The sequence below is a fragment of the Crocodylus siamensis genome, chromosome 12 (genome assembly GCF_052110815.1).
Source record: "Crocodylus siamensis isolate JL-2025a chromosome 12, ASM5211081v1, whole genome shotgun sequence".
NCBI lineage: Eukaryota > Metazoa > Chordata > Crocodylia > Crocodylidae > Crocodylus > Crocodylus siamensis.
In genome coordinates, this window is record NC_143406.1 from 5,778,068 (window position 1) to 5,800,357 (window position 22,290).

The 22,290-nt window shown below is 43.9% G+C and overlaps 2 protein-coding genes across 2 annotated transcripts; both read right to left on the minus strand.

Moving 5' to 3' along the window:
* Positions 1 to 517: 517 nt before the first annotated feature.
* Positions 518 to 9,365, minus strand: CFAP107 (cilia and flagella associated protein 107). The gene is made up of 3 exons (XM_090024194.1): positions 5,009 to 9,365; positions 3,975 to 4,149; positions 518 to 3,016 (listed from the first exon to the last, which is right to left on the minus strand). Exons 1-3 carry the CDS (start codon positions 5,021 to 5,023, stop codon positions 2,823 to 2,825), a joined length of 384 nt encoding a protein of 127 aa, XP_089880320.1. The 5' UTR covers positions 5,024 to 9,365; the 3' UTR covers positions 518 to 2,822.
* Positions 9,366 to 9,517: 152 nt separating this feature from the next.
* On the minus strand, positions 9,518 to 14,391 carry LOC149854515 (arylacetamide deacetylase-like 4). The gene is made up of 4 exons (XM_090024192.1): positions 14,144 to 14,391; positions 12,759 to 12,975; positions 11,192 to 11,255; positions 9,518 to 10,343 (listed from the first exon to the last, which is right to left on the minus strand). Exons 1-4 carry the CDS (start codon positions 14,318 to 14,320, stop codon positions 9,569 to 9,571), a joined length of 1,233 nt encoding a protein of 410 aa, XP_089880318.1. The 5' UTR covers positions 14,321 to 14,391; the 3' UTR covers positions 9,518 to 9,568.
* Between the last annotated feature and the right edge of the window lie 7,899 nt (positions 14,392 to 22,290).

The window sequence follows — 22,290 nt, forward strand, 5'->3', positions numbered from 1 at the left end:
AGCAAGCCCTGCGTTTAAACCCTTCCACATTTTGGAGATCATCAAATCCAGACCCAATCCAGAGCCACGCTTGGTTTGTACTGGCTCTAATACTGTACTTGAACTCTGCTTCTTTGCAAACTGCTCAGCCTCCTACAAGAAAGAGGAAGGTGGAGCTGCATAGACTTTTGACCGGCTTCCTTAGGCCCTTCAAAAGATAATAGAATAAGTGCTTTCCATCCAGGAATTTAGACCTTAAATGTCAGGTTTGATCAACCTGTAAATTTAGAGAGAATTTGGAATCAAAACCCAGACCGTGGTCTTAACTTTGTTGCTAATCCCCTTTTCTGTAATGGTCGAACGAACACCATTGGTTTAAATACCTTTGAAATTTGAGGTGTTCTGAATCTTAAGAAGAGTTTTGCAGCAGGGCTTATCTACAAGTAAAGAGCAAATATTCAATAGGAAAACATTACTCAGTAACACTGAAACAACTTGGCATTATTATAACGAATTATTTATTTCAAAATCTGTGACCTCTACTTTCAAGTGAACAATAATAGAAAATGGACCTATTGTTTAAAATGAGATGTCAAACCTGTAAAACCTACCATTGTAAAACCTCGCCAAGATACATTGGTTGGATTTTTATAACTTGTATATACAGGTTTATAACTGGTGCTTTATAATTTGTCTTTCTTATGACCTAACTGACATTGAAACTTCCATGTAACTTGTGACTACCGTCTACTTAAATCTTTAGCTGTGGAAGAAATCGAGATAAGATTTTCTCTTGCTTAATCTTTCTGTTGATACCGTAAGTTTTCTTTTGTAAGCTGCATATAAAAACTGAGCTGCATGCTTTGATTTTGTTCCTTCTTTAAAAAGAAAACAGTGTAACCTTGTTTTAAACAAGCCAACAGGACAAATCTGCACGCGCCAGTTATATAAGCTTTGCAAATCCATTCAGGAAAATCAAGATAGTGTTTCTCTCTTCTACCCTGTTTAAATAATCAACTAATATTCAGCTTTCCTGTTACTCTTGGAGAGGTCTTTTGTTTGTGGGACCTGAATACAGAATTTGAAAGAAGACCGATGACCACATCGTTGTAGCCTTTACTCCACTAGCGTAAATCCTACTCCGCAGCAGAGCCTACGGCAGAGTCCTGTCCTGCTTCTTACAGAATATGATTGTTCTAGTCTTTCTTGTACTGGCAAGCACTTACACAAAAAGTTTCACAAAGGCAAATAGGGCAGGAAATCTCTTTCTGCCCCCACCCCAAATTAGGCTTACTACCTAATGTAACTGGCTGCCCAAAATATAATATACACAGGGATAACTGGAGTTAAATCCCATTCATCCTGAAAGGTTATAATGCTACATAAAAACCATTAAACTCTGCCCTTGTTTTGAAGACATCCTGGTAAACATGAGTTGGGCTCAAGTATAAACTGATACTTTCTCTGCTAAGCATCTGGGCTTCTTTCCAGCCTGACTGACACCCTGTTGATTCATTTCTTTTGAATATTTGGGGGGTATTATGTAACTCCCATGCCAGTGACCTCCAAGTGCTAAGCCTCTCAGCCCGCTATGGAGGCGAGCAAAGATCCTGAAACTTGCTTTACAGACAGTTGCCTGCAACAAAAACATGTGAGAAGCCCAAAGATGCTCTTGATGCATATGGGCCCATAGATCCAGCCCACAGACATGGGGCATCTGGCCCATAAATGTCTCTTGAGCAAGTTACAGGTATTCAAAAAGCTTGAGGTAGAATCGACCTAAATTGCACAGTTTTCTCTAAGTGGCGTAGTTTAGATCGGTAGTGAACAGAGCACACCTTCACCCTAGGCAATCCTAGACCAGGTTCTGCCATTTTTAAACCAGTCTACGTATGCTGAACTTCTGTTCTGTGATGGGTAAAGATCAGTTTCCGATCACTTATACTGGTAAAAGTGTAGTGTCTGTACCTGGCCTTGGTCTGGACTACCCCTCTCCAGATCTGGCCAACATAGCTGCTTGCTGAGACAACCAGCACTCAGGAGGGAGAGGGATTTCACACTTACTTGCTGCCACATTTCCAGGTTTGGATGACCATTTGGTGTGCAAAACCGTGGAAAGGCAGCAAGCAGTGGTATTATTGCACCCTCTGTGCTAGCTGCAGTAATGCAGCAGCTCTGGCATCTGCAGTGTAGAGCCTTGCAGGCCAGATCCAGAGATAGATTGCCTGGCCTCTGAGAAGCCATGTGGTGTGGATTTGGCCCATTAGTTCATTCAAATTTAGCTCCACAGTATGCATCTGACCCCTAGCTCACTTGAGTTTGGCACCCTCACTCCAGATTTTATCCATACTGCATTTATGGGGTCTATCTTCACTCTAATGTGAAAGCATCCTGTTTCAGATTTTACCATCGGTGTACGGTGTGCTGAGATAGTGGGAAATGCTGAGTTTTTTGTAAGCAGAAGGTAAAGCTGATGCCTGAACCAGGGATGTATGTGACTGAAGTTCAGGTTCCTGGCATGAATCAAAGCCTTCAGCCTCGTCTTTTTACATTCTCAGTGAGTCCCTGAACCACCAGGCTACTACCTGTCCTCAAGTATGGAAGATTTCCAACAAGCTCTCGGTAGCAATACCATCCAGGCAGCCTCCACTCCATGCCCCACTCTTAGAGGATACACATGGAGTGCTGTCATTCTCATTTCTGTTACATGGTACAAAATATTTTAGGTGTTTCAGCAACCTGCTGTATTTCAGTTGCAATTATATCACTATAAGCAGCCTACACTGAAGCATCAATTATTGTAGCAACTCCAGCCAGCTGCCCCATCATATTCCAGGCTGAGGTTATGGGGAAACACACTGCCCATTGCTGGAAGATAATTTTTGGGTTGAGGCCCGATGCCTGACTTGGTGAATGGGATAAGCAGAAACAGGTGGTTTTTCATAGGAAACGGTATAGACACTGTTCATTGGTCCGTCTTCTTCTTGGGTCCATTTTTTCCACAGCAGCCCAGAAAGGCCATAGTTGGTGGGTGGTTCTAGAAGAGAAAGTACATTAATGTCAAAGATAATAGAAGGAACCTTTTGATCACTGGGGTCTTCGTTGCACAGTGACTATAAAGGTCATTTGGAGCATCATGTCAATAAAGTACAACATTCAAAGACCCCTGCCTTCAAAATAGTTGATAAAAGTAGAGCCCCCTGCTACCTGTTGAAAAACGAGGGAGCGCGGCACCCCTATGTAGAGTTCTGGTCTCACTCAAACGCACAGCGTCTCCGGGCCGCGGGGAATGTAGCACATTGGACATGTATTGCTGAACTCCGTTGTTCACAGTGATGAGAGGCAACTACAACAGCTTATGGGACTGTCGGTGAAACTTTCAAAAGCACCTATGTGACTTAGGAGCCAAAGTGACTGCATCATGAGGTGAGACGTAGCCTTCTAAGTTTTCACATGTCTTTGGCAAATGAGATTTAGGATCGAAAGTTTTTGAAAAAAAAATTGTCCTAAGTTTGCAAGGGCATCAAACAGGTGCCTAATCAACTCTATGCAAACCTGGACTAGAAGAAACACCAGTCTTGGGAATTCCCTGCTCTAGGCACTGGATGGGACATCGATTGCATGGTTCCTATGCAGTAGGAACTGAATGGCCTACGGCAAATTTAAAATTTAAAGAAAAATATGAAGAGGCTAAGTTCTCCCCCTGCCAGTTATACCCCATGTCAGCCAGTGCCTTCAGTGGCAGTTGTCCTATTGCCTATGTAAGGAAAGGTTTTTACAAGCCTCCCTTGGTAACTGTGAAGTGTTACTTGTCATGATTATGGTTATTCCCCTTTTACAAATGGGAAAGAAAGCCATGAAGTGGGTAAGAGCTTTACATCCAGTGAAGCCTGTGCAGAATTGCATGTAAGAGAGGCTCCTCTTGTTTCAGGTCTTAGGCACTGACCATTAACCCAAGCTGAATCTGTCTCTGAACAGATAATGCAGAAAACTACCGAGAGTCGGGAAATCTGATTTCTCGGGCAGCCAGGTATTTTTGTGTCGACTCCATCTGCGGAAGGCAGGCAGCACAGGATTGCCGTGTCTGTTGTAATGATCATCATATTCTGAAACCAGATTCTGGTTGTTCGGTCCTTCATCACAGGTAAAGAGAAACTTCTTGGGCAGGCCCTGTAATGAGATATGAACAAGGCCAGGTGGCTAGTATGTGCACAGGACCTCCAAAAGGTGGAGGAGATTTGGGGGGTCAGATTATGCCACAGGTGATAAAGTCAGGAGTGCCTGGGTACCTGGGCCCAATAAAACCCAGCATTTGCACTTGCAATCAGGAACATTCCCAACCGAGTCAAGTGCTCACATCTGGCGGTCATGCGTATTTACCTACCTTGAACACAGACTCAGGCTTTTGCAGCTGAAAAGCTTTTGTGTTACTCATGTCTTGACATGTCTCAGCATGTACCTACATATGTAAACACACTCACCCTCTCTCATCCCGTTCTGGAGGCCACAATTAAGAAGGCTGGGATGGGGGATATTGCGGAAGGGACTTTATAAGGGGGTTATGGTTGGATGGTAGCTAACATTTTGCTGAATCTAGATCCCATTAATGGCACAGGCCTTTCCTGTGTGGTACAATGATGAAACAGAGAACATTTTTTCACTGGCACATCTCTGCTGTAGGAGGGCAGGACCCCTATCGGCACTCTGCCTTAGGGCCTGATGGCATGGCACTCCTCTCACCACCCCCAGCCCCTTCTCCCACTAGAGACGATGCTCCTTTCTGTCACTTGGGGTACTGTCGGCAGCAGGCACTGCAGAGCATGTGCTATCCCTTCTCTGCAAGCCATCGTCCTGCCCAAAGCACCCAGGGTGGTTTGGGGGTCCCCTTGCCTCTGTCTCTCTCTCCCTCCCCCTGGGCAGGTACATATTTGAGGAGGTAGGGCAGAATTTTAAACCTTGTTACTCTTAATTCATTCCTCTTTTCTGCACCGACCCACCCATCCTTCAATCTGAGACTGCTTTCACTTACTTCGAGTTTCTTCATCACACTTCTCTTCACTGTTTGGTCTGGAGCGGAGAATGGGAAGTGAACAAAGTCTGTCCTGTAGGTGCTGTTGCTGGGTTTTGTAAATTCTTGCGTCGGCTAGAAAAAGAGGTATGCACTGCATCTGGGTTATTCACACTCAGAATAGCTGAGCCAAGAGACCAGCAGCCATCACCAAAAGGATTGCCTCTTGTGGGAGATTTTCACAGCGCAGAAACTGGGCATTGAACTCATTTGTGCTTGTCCACCAAAGCAGAAATGAATCTGATGTCTACAGAACCGCTGTCAATAAAATAACCACAAAGCCAATGGATGTGGCTCTAGAGTCACTTGGGGAAATACTTGCTGTTTGTTGAAGCCTTCCTTAACCCTCTGTCTCGGGTATTAAAATCAATTAGCTGGACTCGATGATCTCCCGAGGTCCCTTCCAGCCCTAATGTCTATGAAATCTATGAAATGTCTATGTCTATGAAACCTATCTTTGTGAAATCCTTTGTGTGTAAATGCATGATGGGCTTCAAAATACAGGCCCTGCAGTGGCTTGTTGTCATAGGTTTTTTTGTAATCCAGGGATTAGTTATTGGAGGGAGAGGGAGAAGAGCAGCTGATTTCACTCTTTTTGGTACTTTGCTCATCTCCCACCAGTTCAGGGTTACTCCCTACCAATACACTTTCTAAGATTTATCCAGCCTAATCTTAAGTCTCACAATTATCATAAATTCATGAATCACTTCTGTTGAAAGGAATAGATGTGTCTGGTCAAAAAAAAAATATTCCGAAAATATTTTGCTCAGTTATCCTTATGACCAATATGGTATAGGAGGCTACCGGGCTCCTGGAAGTGCTGGTGTTTACCCGACATAAACCCAATATTCACAACAACCACAATCTTCACAGGTCCTCTGGTAGCTTTGCTAAATAGATGGGGTGTTTCAGGTATTAGTTTATGAAGCGGGAGAGGTAACCAGGCCTCTCTCTCTCGTAATGCATGTTCACTTCTCCCAGCACTGCCCTTCTTCCCTCCCTTCCTGCCTTCTGTATTCAGATCACTCTCTCCATTTTATGCACTGCTCGACACACATCCTTTCACAGCATCTGATGGAGTAAGCTTGAGCTCACAAAAGCTTATGCTAGATGTATTTCTGATTTAGTTAGTCTAGAAGTTGCAAATCTACCCTGCCTTCTGTGTGTTAAATTGCCAATGCAGTATCACTCTGAGATGATTGGAGGTTAGAGGTGGGGGAACATTATTTTTTTCCGCATGGGAACCCACGGAGGTAAGACCGTATAGAAATAGGAAAGAGCAGAGCCTTGCCCGGAGAAGCATATATTCTAGGGTATTGTCCTCTATGCAATGCGTTGCACTTACAAGTTACAATTTTTTTCATTCTTGAAGATTAAAAAAAAACCCAACGCACAAATGCAAACTACGTTAGACATGCAATTTGAGTGTGGAGAGGAAGAAAAGAGGTTGTTTAAAAAGACCTCCGACTTGGGGTGTTACCATTTTAACAAAGCTCCAGTTATCAAACCATCTTACCCAGTAAACCTTAACTGTATTTATTTTCTTTTTGAAAACTAGGGGAATTGCACCCTTCCAGGAGAACTGTTCGCAACATACCATTATGAAACAAGCTGTTTTTGTTGTGTTTTGTTTTGGGGGGGGTTTCCAAAAAGGTGTTCACAAAGACAGAGAGCAAATGTTAAAAGAATGGAAAGTTGGCAAGGCGCGTGAATCTCACAGCGAAACACAGAAGTATGATACAGCATAATAGAAATGAAAAATAATGAAGTATTATCATGACACTTCTTTCACCCAAGGAACCCAGTATGCATGAGAGATTTTTAGATGGAAGTGATATAATGTCTGTTGGTATGGGGGTCACTTCAACAACCACTTAAAAACCATTGAGAAGGAAAGACAATAGCTTATTAACAGTACAAGATACAGGGATAAATGCTTCCTGTGCATCTGTGGTCACCAAGAAATCTCGGGCAGACAGAAAGGAATTACCTAATAGAAATGGGGCTGAAACACTGGAAGTTAACACACCTAGTCCTGGGAAAAACACCATGGGAAAATACACAGCCAAAATCTGTATGATGTCTGTCAGCCACACTGTGCCTTCATACTCGGGCATTGCTTCAGTGGGAAGACTGCCAGCCCCTGACCAGGGTGAATGGATGCAGGCTGGTAAACTGATTTCTGCCATTCCTCCTTTGTTCCTGTTTTAAGATGGGTCACAGTCCCAACTTCCCCAATGTTTGGTGGTTTATCATCTCCAGAGCATCCATTCCAACTTTCTCTATTCCTATTTTCCCTCTTCCCCTCTACTGCTATTTCGCCTCTTTCCTTATTCCTCCTTTCCCCATCTTACCCTTTGCCTGTCTTCAAACCAGTTTCCAATGAGAACTTTACTGGAGTATTTTTGTTCCATTTTCCCCATGGGATGAAACAGGTCCTCTACGTCTCCTTGAGATGCAAACATATTTCTTTGTCTCGCAAGCTCCACTTTCCCTCCTATAACGTAAGAGTGAATGGCTCCTCCACCCTTGTTCTTATGCAACGTGAACGGTCGTCAGTATTTCAGGCAAAAGAGTTCAGGCAGAAAGGGGCTCAGACTTCCACCTGCCTGCATGTAAGGTGAGATAGTGACTGTGTGCAACTCATTAATTCAGATGCTTCAGAATCACCATTGTTTCCGTTTCCGTGGGGATTGGCAGTGTGCATAAACACTCTCCAGGCAACGGCATAATCTATTGCTAATAAACCAAGTTGTCACCCATGAAAGCTTATGGCTCTCTAAACCAGTCCATAAAGTGCCAGCCTGTCTGATTTGAGACTAACAGTAGCTGATTACCTCTCTCTATTACTAAGATACAGAGGGTCCTTTTCCATGGAAGTAAACTGAACATTTTTCACTCACTGAACAACACTACATTTTCTCAAGTGCGCTCAACAGTCCTGTAAATTGTAAAGGAAGAGCATAATTAAAGAGGTAATACATGGACAAGAAAATGGCATTAGCTTTAATAAATGGCTATAGAATTTAGGAGAGATACAGCCAATAAGTTCTCTCTAGAAATTAAGTATGCTTCTGTTGAAAATAGAATAAAAAACCCCAAGTACAGTCAGGCCTTGATTTACACGGTGGTTATGTTCTTGAAAAAACACCGTGCAAATAGAAATTGTGTAAAAAGATACCAAGAATCTATGGGAAATAAGGGTTTAGGTTCCAGATGTGGCTGATAATTTGGCCGATAAATGCCCGTGCTGCGTGCAGCCGCAGTGCAGCACACAGGCAGCGAGGAGCACAGCCTGGCAGTGTGAAGAGCTGTGTGCAGCTGGTACGTCTGGTGTGGTGGAAGGGGAGGGGGGAGGGAACGGGCATGGGGGTGCAGATCAACGCCTCCCATGGTGAGGGAGGAGTGGGGCAGGGGCAGACACTGCTCAGTTGGGGCAGGCCGGGCATGGGATGGAGCCGCAGCTCATCTGGGGGATGCAGGGGGAAAGGCTCCATCTGCTGCATGCACCCCGGGAGGGCATGGGGGGGCGTGTGCCCCCAAATCTACGTTAGGCGGGCTGCAGCTGTGGGCTGGAGCTGGGGCTGGGCTCAGGGCGGCTAGAAGGGGCCTACAGGGGGGTCTGCAGCCACCCCAGATTTCGCTGTAGCCCCACTGTAGTCCCCTTCTAGCACTGCCACCACCCACCCGAGTCCAGCCTAGCTCAGCCCCTGCCAAGAAGATCCCCACACAGACCCAACTCAAGCCCACAGCTGCAGCCTGCCCTGCCCCCTTCAGATTCAGGGGGCACACGCCCCCCCACCCCCATGCCCTCCCAAGGTGTGTGAAGCAGTGGGAGCCAACCCCTCCCCACACCTTGCAGACAAGGTGTGGCTCTGTCCCGTGCCCGCAGCCCCTGCCCCAGTCCCTCTCATACCACGGAGGGCGTTGATCTGCCCCCCTCCCCTTCCACCACAACACAATACACAAGCTAAACTGAGAGCAGCATGGTGGAGTGGGAGGGGGGGCAGAAAATGACCAGTTGATTCTAGACACATCTGTGCATCTTGGTGGCTGCGCTGCACCATGTAAAAGAGAATCCATATGATGTATAAAAATACAAGGTCACAATTAATGGACCGTGAATAACTGAAACCATGCAAAAAATAGCATGTAAATCAAGGCCCAACTGTATTTTGTAGGGAATATTGTCCTTCATATAGAGCTGGAGGGATATACTTCTCCTGCCATTAAGTTGTACAGTATGATCACTAAAATTTTTAATTTTCTTATAGATTCTGTAAATTTGTTTTATATGGACTCTCATAGGGAAAATACAATAGAAGAAAGCCAAAGTAAATCATTTAGCATGATTCACTGCAAGGGAAGATTTTAGTTTCCCAGTAGTAGTGGAATTCAACTAAACTTGAATTGAGCCCACAAGAGGCTGAGTGATAAAACATCGCTAAATTGAAGAACAAACACCATGGGAACAAAGAAAATGACAAGATTTAGAAGCCTTTTAGAATGTTTACAATGTTGTCATAAGCCTCTTATAAAATTTATAATCTTGTCCAGTGCCTTTTTTCCAGCTGGAAATGAAAGTATGCCCTTATCAAACATGGAAATGATCCCATGGAATCCATCCTCAACATGGTACCAGGTCACTTGAACACCACAATCCTCCAGTCGCTTCTTATATAACAGCCCATCATCCCTAAGCACATCATACTCGCAGGTCAGGATGAAAGATTCAGGGAGCTGGCAGAAAATGGCATCTTCCGCTAAAAGTGGGGAAAAAGTTGGCTCACATATTGCCTTAACTTGCTCATAAACTTCTTTTTTGCATTCAGTGAACAACTGTGGCTTATAGCCTGTGACCTTGAATTCTTCAGGGATGTTGTCAAGACTCAGCCATTTCCTGTACTTCAGTTTTATGTCCACGGGAATATGGGTGCCCTCCAAGACATCTTCCAAAACCGATACGTCCCCATTTAGGCACAGCAAAGCAAAGAAAGGAACACGTTCTCGGAACAAAAGTGGCACCTTACAGTTTTGTAGGTATGATGGCAAATTGAAGTCCAATCCCTGGACAAATGGATAGATCAAGACCTGAGCACGAAGTTTAGGAAGGCCTGGCCTACTCATGAGTGCTTGGCTGACAAGAGCAGCAAGTTGACCTCCAGCACTGTCCCCAGCTATGATAATACGTGTGGGATCCACTCCATAGTCTTCTGAATTCCTCATAAAGTGTATGGCAGCTGTGAGACAGTCATCAAACTGTGCAGGATACTTGTGCTCAGGTGCTAAACGATACCTAGTATATCAAAGAAAGAGTTATTTTAAAATTGAGGGACTTTATAATCAGCTCTATTTCTTACAGTTATCTCCATATTCAGCCCTCATGGGGATTTTTTGGTTTTCTGTTGGTTTTGTTTTTTCTGTTCCTTTCCTACCTTAGCCCCAGACTGTCTCTGGGTTCTTGTCTAACTCATTTAATCATTGTGTGCTTCAGTGACACATCTGTCCAATGGGAATGATAATACTTGTTCATATATTATTTTTACTTCTTTGAATATTTGTGGGGTTTTTTGTCTTGTCCACTTAGATTGCCTGGTTTTTGGACAGGGGCAGTATCTTACTATGTGATTATGTAGAGACTATAAAAGTATGGAGCCAACATAAATTGATGCCTGAAAGTTATTTCACGATATAGGATACAAGATGAAAGATTTCTTATTCAAGCCAAAATCTCAAGGGCAGTTTGTCTAGCCAAGAATTGATTAAGAGGAGGAGTTAATTCAGTATCTAACAAGTTTATAATTATTATTGGGGGAAGACAAAGAAATTCATGTTGCAGTAAAATTATCTTTATTACATTTGCTTCCCACCCCCCCTTTTTATTTTTTTTTATTTTTAAGTTCCAACAGATGTCCTTGCTGTGTTCTGATGCAAGAGCTTACCTTGGGCCCATTATGACCATCTCAGCACAAGAGTAGAGTAAAAAACTGTAAAATTAAGTCAGCCTGAGTCTTTCTGAGTTCCCAGAATGTAGAAATAATGTCTGAGAAAGAGGGTCTCCAAAACCAGTGCATCCCTTCAAAGTGCCCATCTCATACATAGTGAACAACCTCCACATAATAGCACCTGGTGGGGTTCACTTACTCAACTGAAGCAACCACTGATTCACTTTCTCTGGCAATGTAACGGCACACCATTTCATAGGAATCTGAAAGAAAAATGTTTTTTGTTGATGCTTTGCTAGTGTCTTAAAGGATTTCCAATTCCATGACCTATTTTCCCCAAATTTACAGTCAAAGAAAGAGGAAATTCTCTCCTTCCCCCATTCCCTCTTAAATTCTGCCTGCTTTCATGTCCTATTAGTTCTTCTAGGCTGTCCTGATGCTTGATACAGCAAGTAAAGTTTGCCAAGTGCTCTCCTACAAAAAACATCTGCTACAGAATTCAGTGTAGCTAACCAGAAAAGTTAAACATCAGAGCATCTCCCAAATCTCAGGTGAAAGCCAATATCTGCTTCTGATGTTGAGGTAAAAGCATGGAGACATCTTTTTAGAAATATCCATCTCAATTTTTCTATTAAGCACATGTAAGGTTGTCAACTAAAGCCATCTTTTATTGATAATCTACAAACTTTTTACTGACAGGCAATGTTTTTACTGACATACATTTTACATAATGTAAATTTAACCATTCTGCCAGGCCTTGGCTAAGGGATGGCTTCAAATTTCGGTAGTTAACACCAACCATAGTAAATAATTTTGGTTGTCAGTAAACTTTGCGAATTGGGTAATTGCAGATTACCAGTAATTTTTCCTCTTGGTCTGGCAACCTGCTTGACTTCACGAATGATTTTACACTGTGCCGCCCCCCACCACAGAGGTCCCATTTTCACCCCCACACCTGATGCCCTGGATTGCACCCCGGACCATGTTGCTCCCGAAGGCTTATCCCCCACTGGCCCCACCCCCTGTTCTAGCACAGACTCCCAAATAAAGACTACTGTCTGTTGACCTGTGATCATGCAGCAGAGGCATGGCAAGCTCATTGACTGCTTGGGAAAGGGAGGGGACTGTAGCAGGGGCCGGAATGGGGTGGTGGTGGCAGGTGTTGCCACCACTGTGGACTGGTTGGCAGGGGAAATGTGAGCGAAGGGAAGGTTTACTTTCCCAGGCTACTGCTGCCACTGCTATAGCAGCATGAGATCCACTCTGGTGGCAGCAGCCCCTTGGCTAGGCTCCCTAGCCACCCTGTGTCCCATTTGTTCCCTTCCCCCCTCCTCCCTTTTCCCCTCTCCCTCCCCAACCCCAGTACATAAATATTAGTTGGTGATTCTGGTGTCCTCTCCTAGTTGGATCCCAGAGTTGATGCCCTATTCCTCTACTGACCAGCAATGTTACAGGCAGGTACTGGAATGCAACAGCACACGCCTGGGGATGGGGGGAGCTATATGGGCTACAGATCCCTGAGAAGATGCTCCCTGAAGGGTGCTGCACTGTCACTCAGACATCTGGTGGCACTCCTCTTCCCTATCTAGCATTCAGCCTTGTTCAGAGACAGAGCTTCAATAAAGCTCCTGGTTGCTTAGCTTTTTATGGATGGCTCCATTTTCTTCTTTTTCTATGGACTTTATAGAGAGTTGTTTTTAGCTGGCTTTTTTGTTACAACTGACTGTACATAAATTTACTGACAGTTGGCAATCTTGAACACATACCAAGGTCCCCAAATACCCAGCCACCACCATGAAAGAAAATAATGCCTCTTCTTTGGCCAGAAGATGATGCTCTAGGCTGGTAAACCCTCACAGGCACTGTCTCAAAATCTAGGTCTTTAATGAAGAGTTTTGGGTCCATCCCTGGTTTCTTTTCACTTCTTATGCACCGGATAAAACTGATTTGCCTGCAGAGACCCATCCTCTCCAAAATCTTCCCCTAGTTAAAGTGAGAGAACCAACAGGTTAGTGCAGGAAGACTCCAGTCTTTTTAGCATATGGAAAACAGCTATACAGTATGCTTAGCTATGCTGTATTTTTTGATACATAAAATAACTAGTGTTCTTGAAGCAAAAATAATGGACTTGTATTCAGCATAAGCACAATACCAATAAAATAATACTGACAACGGCATATTAGGTGCCAAATGACCATTCTGGAAGCTGTGGGGGCCTACCTGCAGCATAGGCAGTGTCTATAGAGTCACCTCCATGCACAGCTTTATCAAAAGCTGTTGCACTTTCACCTCTGGTAAGCCAGACACCTTTGCGAGAGTGGAGCTAGATTCAACCCTACCCTAGTGCCCGGCTCTTAGACAAATGAAGACTTCTCCTGCAGTCCTGAGGCAGTATTGCCAAATGTGTTGATTTTTCTCCTGTCTCCCAGTATGTATGTTTTTTGTTTAACGTATGGCTTTTGGTAGTTTATTAGTTTCAGAGATTCCTAGCAGTTATCTCCCTGGTTAGAGAAAGCTGGAAAAAAGTGCCCCCTCCCTTTTATTTTCTTCTTATGTCTAGTCATTTTTAAGCCAATACCATGATTCTTTTAGTGATCATTGTGTTCAATAAATATGGCCATTCAGTGAACAACAAACTTTAACTGTGGAGCTGTAGGCACCCCCTGCAGACCCTTTTGTCTCCAACTAACCAACTAGCTAGCTTCTCCATAACTGCAGGACTATCTCCCAATTCGCAAGTCCCTCAGTCTCCTGCTAGGTAGTATCTCTAAATTATAATGTCTCTCACAACAGTTGGAAGGGGTTGTGCATGTAATATTTTAAAGCCAGGGGGTTAGCATTATTTCAGCAACACTGTCTATACACAAAATCCAGGCAGTCTGGCTGAATCAACCTGATGAAAGCCAGTCTGACAGAACATACTGTTCAGAAACTTTATGACCACAAAACAAAATGGCTAGAAGCATAAAAAAAGGTTCCTGCCTTTACATCTAAGGTAACGGATCTGTCAGGGTTCCTGTTTCAGACATTTGCATTGTGTTTAACATTTATGAATTCAACTAATTCCCCACCTTTCTCAAACCCTTAAAAAGAGAGAGAGAGAGAAAAGAAAAGAGAGAGAGAGAGAAAGGTTGAGGCAGGTTAAACTCACCAGGACAGCTGAACCCACTAAAAGACCATGAATGATTCGGAGTTTTATAGGCTGATCCATTCCAGGGGGGATTTCTGTGTTGGTGATTTCAAACTGAATTATCCCCAAAACCAGCAATATAAAAGAAGCAACGAACACTGCCAGTACCAACACAAGCAGTGTAAAAAGAAATTCCATTTTGCTTAGCAAGGAGCAAAGGTCTGATTTTCACTGAACTCTCCTGTGCCTCTCTGATGTATTGTCCCCTGCTCCTGTTAGACTCATGCACGTGATCACTAGGAGGAATTTGTCTCCTCCCCTCTTACAGTTAATGTATGAACAAAGGTTCCTGGCTTCTATTACTAGAGAAACAGAATTTTTGCTCCTGAACTTTAATAAACCAGTATCTTAAAACAGCCGGTATCTAAGCAGCTCTGTTTGTGCTTCAAGCAAATATAATGCTTTAATTTTTAATGTCTAAACACTGGACAAGTTGCCACTAAACACCAGCTAGGAGAAAGTAGAAACAACATGTGTATATTTAAGCTGCATTTAATTTCATATTAGTCTTGGTGGGGGGGGGGGAGAAAAGATACAGAGCTGTGTGATCTGTGTGAGCACTTCAGTCTTACATCCACAAGAAGAGAGACAAAAAGTTTGTAATGTTCATAGGATGGTACAGATAATCTGCAATGAAAGTTTGCGGTAAAGCCATTTACAAGAAAATGGAGAAACACTGAATGCGTTCTGCCTCCAGACTGTATCCAGGTCCGCTGCATTTGGATTACTGCGTGTTAGGGCATTCTTACACAGTAATTTTGGGTGGTTCCTCAAGCTCATAATATGTGAACCTGGTTTTAAGCACTCATTAAGCAGCACCAAGTTATACCACTTCAGAGCCAGCTTATCTCTGATCCCTGTTCCACTAAGGTGTGGTCACTGTAGGCTACGTCTTAGCCTAAACACCCCACCCACCTTCCCTGGTGGACCAGATTGGGCCCACTGCCCTCCCATGCCCTCACAAGCAACCCAGATCCCTGCTCACTGCGCACCCCCCCTTACTTACCTGTGGCCGCCAGTGCTGTCTGTCCCAGGGGAGCAGTCAGGGAAGGGTTAACCGGACTGCCTGGCCACTACCACCGCCACTCTCTGAGCCAGGCTAGCCCAGAGAGAAGAAGCAGTGTGACAATGGCAATAGCAGGGGCTAGGCAAGGCAGGTTAACCTTGGCCTGCCTCCTCCCCCGAGACAGACAGTGTAGGCCAGGGGTGGGCAAAATGAGGTCCAGGGGCCAGATGTGGCCCGCCAGGCCATTCTATCCAGCCTGCAGAGCCCCTAAAAAATTTAGAAAATTAATATTTATCTGCCCCTGACTGCTTGTCATGTCGCCTTCAGTGGCTTGCCAAAACTCAGTAAGCGGCCCTCCACCCAAAATAATTGCCCACCCCTGGTGTAGGCAGTCACAAGTAATGGTGGGGGGGAGCCAGGATGGGATGGGGGATTCTAACCTTTCATATTCCACCAGGTCCCTGCTGGCCTGAATGTGTGACTGCTCCAAACTTGATCCAGCACTAACACTGATCAATATTTGTCCAGCTCGCCGTGTGCTGCCCCCCTCCCATCTAAACGGGACCTTTAAGAAAACATTAGCTAAATTCCTTAGAGACCTGAAAAATGTTTTGCATTTGAAAGCCTTCTAAGTCTATCCCAACCATGCAGATAGTCCAATAAAAGATCTCACCCACAAAAATGTCATTTTGAAAGCTAAATTCGAACAAGCCTCTAAAATTTCCTGAAAAAGAAATAATAATTAAAAAATCATCACAAGATTTGCAGTAAGTCTCGGCCATATTTTCTGATGTTGCCAGTTCTCTTGGTTTTATCATAAGTGGCTCCATTGCTTTTCTTAAAAGTGCAGGTTTAAAAAGTATATCAACATCCCAGTTTCCAATAAAAAAGTAAATGTGTATTCCTCACGATGGAAGCAAAGAGAAGCTTGGAAACATCACCTCTGTTTTAAAGCTGTTTGCAGGTGGATGCAAAAATGAAGGAGAAAACTGGTTCTCCAGTAAGAGCTCAAGACAGAGATGTTGCAAAGATCCAGTGCTAATTCTCAAGGTTCTTGCACTGTTTGGCTCTACACTGTTCTCGGGGGGGGGGGCAGCTCAGAGGGTCCTCACCATCCTAGTTCTGGGTTGCTGGAACAACCAGGTAGGAGCTGAAAACACTCAGCCCATATTCAGATACCAGATGCGTTACTCAGTGAATTGTTTGCAATCCCATTCTTAGGAAACAACAAATAAAACCCCTTAGGATCTAGGAGAAGGGGAATAAAGAAAGAGGCTCATGAAACCATGCAAAATGAAAATATGGGTCTGTCAGACTCTCCCAGCAGAAAACAAGGGCTAAATCAGATATATCACTTCTTGTGTGTATAGATGAAATGACTGGGTGCCTTCACCATTACTGGAACCAAGAACTCTGTACTTTTGTAGGTGAGTGTTATCAGCCCCAGGCAACAGTGGATATGTTTACACTGGCTCTTTGCTTTCAAAACTGATGCCAAAAAACACCTTGCTTACCTGCTCCTACTCTGGATGGTCCAACAACCCAGAACTAGGATGGTGAGGACTCTCTGAGCTGCCCCCCCACCCCCCGAGAACAGTGTAGAGCCAGTATAGACATGCCCAGAGTCGGGCTTCTCTCCTTGCCCCAGGGATCTTGAATTGTTTTCTGCACAGTAGGACAGCTTCTGCAGGATATGGAGAGTTTTTCACCCACATTCGCCTATATTTTGGTGGCAAGAGCACTCATTTGTCTCGGGAATCATGGGGCAAGGATTGACCCATTTCTGGAAGAGAAGGGAACTGAACCCAGATCTACTTTCTGCATGAATGCTGTAACCACTGGACTATCATTTAAAAGGTGAGCAGAACTGCTGCCACCTCCTCCTCCTCTTCTATTAATAGTTTAAAAGAAAGCAGTAGCCAGCTGCCACTGTGGGGTTTTTTTACAGAATCCAATGCTGTTTCCAAATGCTTGCTGTGCTCTTGAGAGCGCTTACTGACTCAAACCTGTCAGAGGACACAGGTGAAGGAATATATAGGGATGTTGTGAAGCACAGGTGACTGGTAGAGAGGCCAGAGGGGGCATGGGCCCCCCCGAAATAGGCCCCTGACTTGGCACTGCTCAGGACAGGGTAGTTTTTTGCTGTGATGGCCGGTGGCATGTTGGGGGTGGGGGCACTAAGCCACAGCACAAAAGTATACGAGTGAATATGGGGCTTTTGGCCAATCCCTGGGCCCGCCCACAAATTGTGCCCACCCCCCACCAGACTCAGGAAGCACCAGTCACCTCTGTTGTGAAGAGCTCTGATCCTGATCAGGCTGAGAAAGGAGGGTGGTAATATGTGTCAGTAGGCTACTGTAGGTGCCTCATGTGTTGAAAGGATTTTTATTCATGGGGCATTTTTACACGTGCTTTGGGTTGTGGTACCAGGCGCTTTTATTAGCATGCTGAACTAATTTAATTTGTCTGAGTGTCACGTGTATCAGCATCCCTGCACTGAAAAAATGGTAGCGGGGTGCTTTCAATTAAAGCTCATTGAACATGACTTATTTCAAGGCGACCTGCCACCATCTTTTCAGCATGGGGACAGATACACATAACATGGAAGGCTTCCAGAGCGCATCAGTTTCTGTGCTCAAGCATACTCGATTAATCGAGTACTTAATCGATTAATCGAGTCTGCTCCGATTCACTGGATTTCCAGCGCATCAGACCAGGCTCCCCACGTGTATAGGAGACCCATGGGATTAGGCACCTCCAGGGTCAAAACTGATTTACTAACTATAACTTTTCCTATGGAGATGACGGGGATTTGCCCACTTGTATTCTTATTTCAGTAAATCTGAAAACTTCTCTGCAGTGCCTCATGTATACCATTAAATATCCTACCTTTACCAGCAGTATAGGTATCATAAAACAGCATCTGAGCTGCCAAATATAGTTCCTATTCTAAATAGATGTGTTTATGAAAATGTGTTGCATTGTATGCATCCCAGAAGCTGAGCAAAAATTATTTGAAAACAGAAGAAAACTTCCCTTCAGGAACTAACACCAAAGAAAAATGTACCATTTATTCTTGTAGAGCACGAAGTCAGAAAGTTTTAAAAGTAGTCAAGGTTTTGCCTTTTTTATCTTGCAACTAAAAATGTGAAAGCAGAAAATTGCAAAACTGCAGTCCCCATCCTGTTAAAATTTTCTTTGATCCAGACTTCAAGAGACAAGGTAAAAATTCACACAAAGAAATATAACATGGAAGTACATTTTTCCATAAACTTTTTAGGAAGCTTACAGTGTCCATTCTCTTTTCTCCAAAGGAGAATGATAGCATTCAGTGATGAAATAGCCATAGGTCATATGAATACTAATGCCTTCTAATAATTTCTGGTACAGCAGTCCATCCTCCCAAAGGACATCTTACTCTAAAGCTTGTGTAACTACCTTATAGACTTCCTGTAAATATGAAGTGATCAAATACAGTTTGTAGCCTTTTATCTTAAAAAGTTTAGGGATATTGTCTGCATTTATCCATTTTCCCAAACTTCAGTTGCATGCCCACAGGAACAAGGGACACTGGAATGACCTTTTCTGGAGAAGTCCATTTCCAGATACTGCAAAGAATGGGCTATCACATATTGCTGGAACAGGGTAAGCACTACAGCAGCCTGGCACACATGCCAATAAGTGGCATGTGGAGACATTTTCCCCGGCATGCCAGGAGATGTGCAAGGAAATTAAAAAAAACTTTTTTTTTTTTTAAGTTGCTGTTCCAGGCTCTCCGAAGTAGCCACAGGTCCCAGAGCCACAGCAGGCACTGTGGGGGCAGAGTCCAGAGAACGCAGGCAGGGCCGCTGTCTGTGTTTTGCTGTTCCCAGGGCTGCATCCCCCAGCCTGGCCTGGCCTAGGGTGGCCATCACAGAGGACATTCCGGTTTTCTGCTACTCTGTCCTCTGTTGATATGAAACCCAATGCCTTTATGTCCTCTATTTTTCTCTTGAAGCCCCCCCAGCCCCAGTCTTGGGCTTATATGTTCCCAGGGCTCTGCCTACATCTGGTCAGCTGACCGCCTGCAGGTACCTGCTAATTACCCCATTAGCCTGTTGCCCTGGCAACCTGCAGCTGCTGCTTAGCCTGCAGTGCTCCCTGGCTGAGCCGCTATTATCTTAAAGTAACAGGGAGCCCCCCAGGCTCTTTGTTACAGTATCCCTGCATTGAAATTGTCTGGCACTTTTCTTCATTGAACTGTCAGCTGTGATGAGCAATAGATTTGCTATTATTTAGTATTAGTAGTTACTATCGGTATAATAGCTAAGCTAATTGCTAAGATTAAGGGAAGGGAGTAAATGAGTAAGAACTCAATATTAACCAGGAATATAATTCACTAGGCCATCGCTCAATGTCTGGATAAGCGGTAATTAACAGGAGATGGTTTAAATTACAGGAGCCCCAAGAAAAGTGAACGTTTGGGAATGAATGAGACATAAGGCCTACTTATCAGAAGTTAAGTGTAATAAAGAGGAAGCATGTAGGTAGAGAAGAGATCAGGTGTATATGTGGCAGTCCTTTCTTAATACCATCACATACTTCCAAGCCAGCAGTTGACTTGCCTGCAGTAGACTGGTTAAGTGCTGAACCAGAGCAATCAGAGTGATGAGCTTCCATGGCCATGTGCTTGTGAAAGGAAGCTCTTGTAGCAGCGTACTGCCTGCTGCCTCTGGGACTGCTTACAGAAGTACATTTTTTTCACTCAATAAGGCCCCTGAAAGTGCTCTACAACCATAATATAACAAACATTCATGGCTGCAGAGCACTTTAAAAAGGGCCAATCGTGTGAAAAATTAACCCTCATTAAACAGCTACTAGCTGAAGAGGCCCTAGGGCAGAGCACCGTAGGAAACTTGTGTACAAGTTCCTTGTAAGGGTTAATTTAGAGTGATTCTGCCCACATCCCATGCGGCTTTGCAGGGCTGGGCTGGACATGCGTAATGCAGTTTCTTCTATGGCTAGACTTTTCTAGGCACTCTCCCACAGCCCGAGGAGCCTGCAGAGCATCCTGTGAAGTGTACAACAGCACCCCCAACTCCTGGCCTCAGCCAGTGCGAAGAGGATCCAATAAACTTTCAAATGCCAAACCGCTGTTAAGGTCAATTGTACTGTATCTTTAAGCACTATGTGTAAAGTGCAAAAGTTACAGCATGGTCGGAAGTGCCTCGAAGGCACTTGTGTAAGTGCCCTGTAACTTTTGGAGTTCATGTCCCAGATGCAGCCAGCAGTATCCCACCACATCCATTAACCTCAGAAGTCCTGCTGGACTTCTTAGACTTAGGTCCCCCACAATGGGACCCAGGTGCTGGGCTGGGTTTTCTTACACTAAGTGCAGGCCTGGCTCTTTGAACAAAGCAGGAATAAAAAGCGGTCATATTTGCCAAACCAAAAAAAGATGTCACTCTCCCTACATGATGCAGACCCATGAACCTGTGTATCCTCTCTTCCATGCTCCTATTAGCAATGACAGCTTTGGTAGGATTGGTATTTTAGTGAAAATAACTAAACGAGCCAGTCAGGAATTTTCTTTAGGAAGCATTGCTTTGCCAAACTCAAAGCTTTTTAAGAGACTGTGCAATTTTTGAGGACATTTTGGGTAGAAAACAGAGTGAAAAGTACCCCCCGTGTGCTCAAAGTGCCCCTGTGGAATGAGGGAGAACCAGAACCAAGGCTGTGCTCTAAAGGAGGCAAATCAGAAACCTGAATCTTGCATCCTACACCTCAAATGAGTCCCTGGGGATCAAGTGTCAATGACTTTCTAGTGTAAGAAATATGAAATTAGATGTTCCAAGTCACACTACAGGTTGGAACACCGGGTCTGGAAATGAACGGTGCGTGGATCAACATCTTCAGTATGTCATAGTAAGGACTGGATATTTCATTTTATTTACAGATGAAGCACAGATGTAAGTATGTGCTATATGAATATATTCACATTTACATTCCTCAAAAGCCTTTTTTTTTCTTTTTGAAGGAAAGCGACTTAAAATTGTGGACTGAAGTGTAAAACATTCCACTATCCATGATGAGTCTTTAAAGATGTAGAAGAAAAGAGAGCGAGTACTTTAAAAAATATTTCACGACTATTGCTGTAAGTTGCCATCTTCGATTCTAATGCTACAAAGGTACACCATAACACCTGTGTCGTAATGTGATGATGTAGGTGGTTGTCACATTTTTAATGTCAAACAGATGTAGATAGACATACAATGGCATACACACTCTATATCTCAAGCCTTACTTACAACAAATGGGTCAAACCAGTCAAATACAGTTTTTTAATATTTACGGATACAGATAAAGGCAAGTACTTGCAGCAAAGTGAAAAGTAGTCATAAAATAGACAGCTATATTATTGCAATATGATAATCATCAGCAGAAAGGGTTTTCACATAATCCTCTAAACTTGAGCATTAATTGGTATCTTGCATGACATCACATCATAGAAACAGTATATCTTACCGATATGGTTTAATTTCTGAGGCATAAATAAAGGCAACAGATAAGCAGTAGGTAAAGCCTGTGTAACCAGCCTACCTGGTTACATAACCGTGCTCAAAGAGGAATCATTGATGATTCAGTGTCTAACTGGGCAAGGTATCTAGTGGGGATCCCCAACCATCTGGCCTGTGCCCAGTGCTGTTTAATAGTGTCATGAATGATTTGGCAGATGGGTGGACTGCATAGTTAGTAATCTTACAGATAACTCCAAGCTAGCTGTAGAGGCTGTAGTTTTATTGGCTATTTTGGTTAGCAATGCACATTGCACCAGTGTTTGTAGGGAGCTATCTACATTGACTCCAAGTTCTCCTCCTTCTGAGATGTAACACCTAGTTCAGAGCCCAGCAGTGGGTACGTAGAGCTGACGTTATTTTTACCCATGTGCAATACTTTACACTTATCACCATTGGGTCCTATGGTGAGCCACAGGCTGAATATCAGTTGGCATAGCTGTATTGATAAAAAAAAAAATGGTAATAGCATCCAAAGATGAATTAACAGGGATGCCACATGTGAGTCATGAAAAGCAATTCTTCCAGCTATTCATTATTGATCTGGC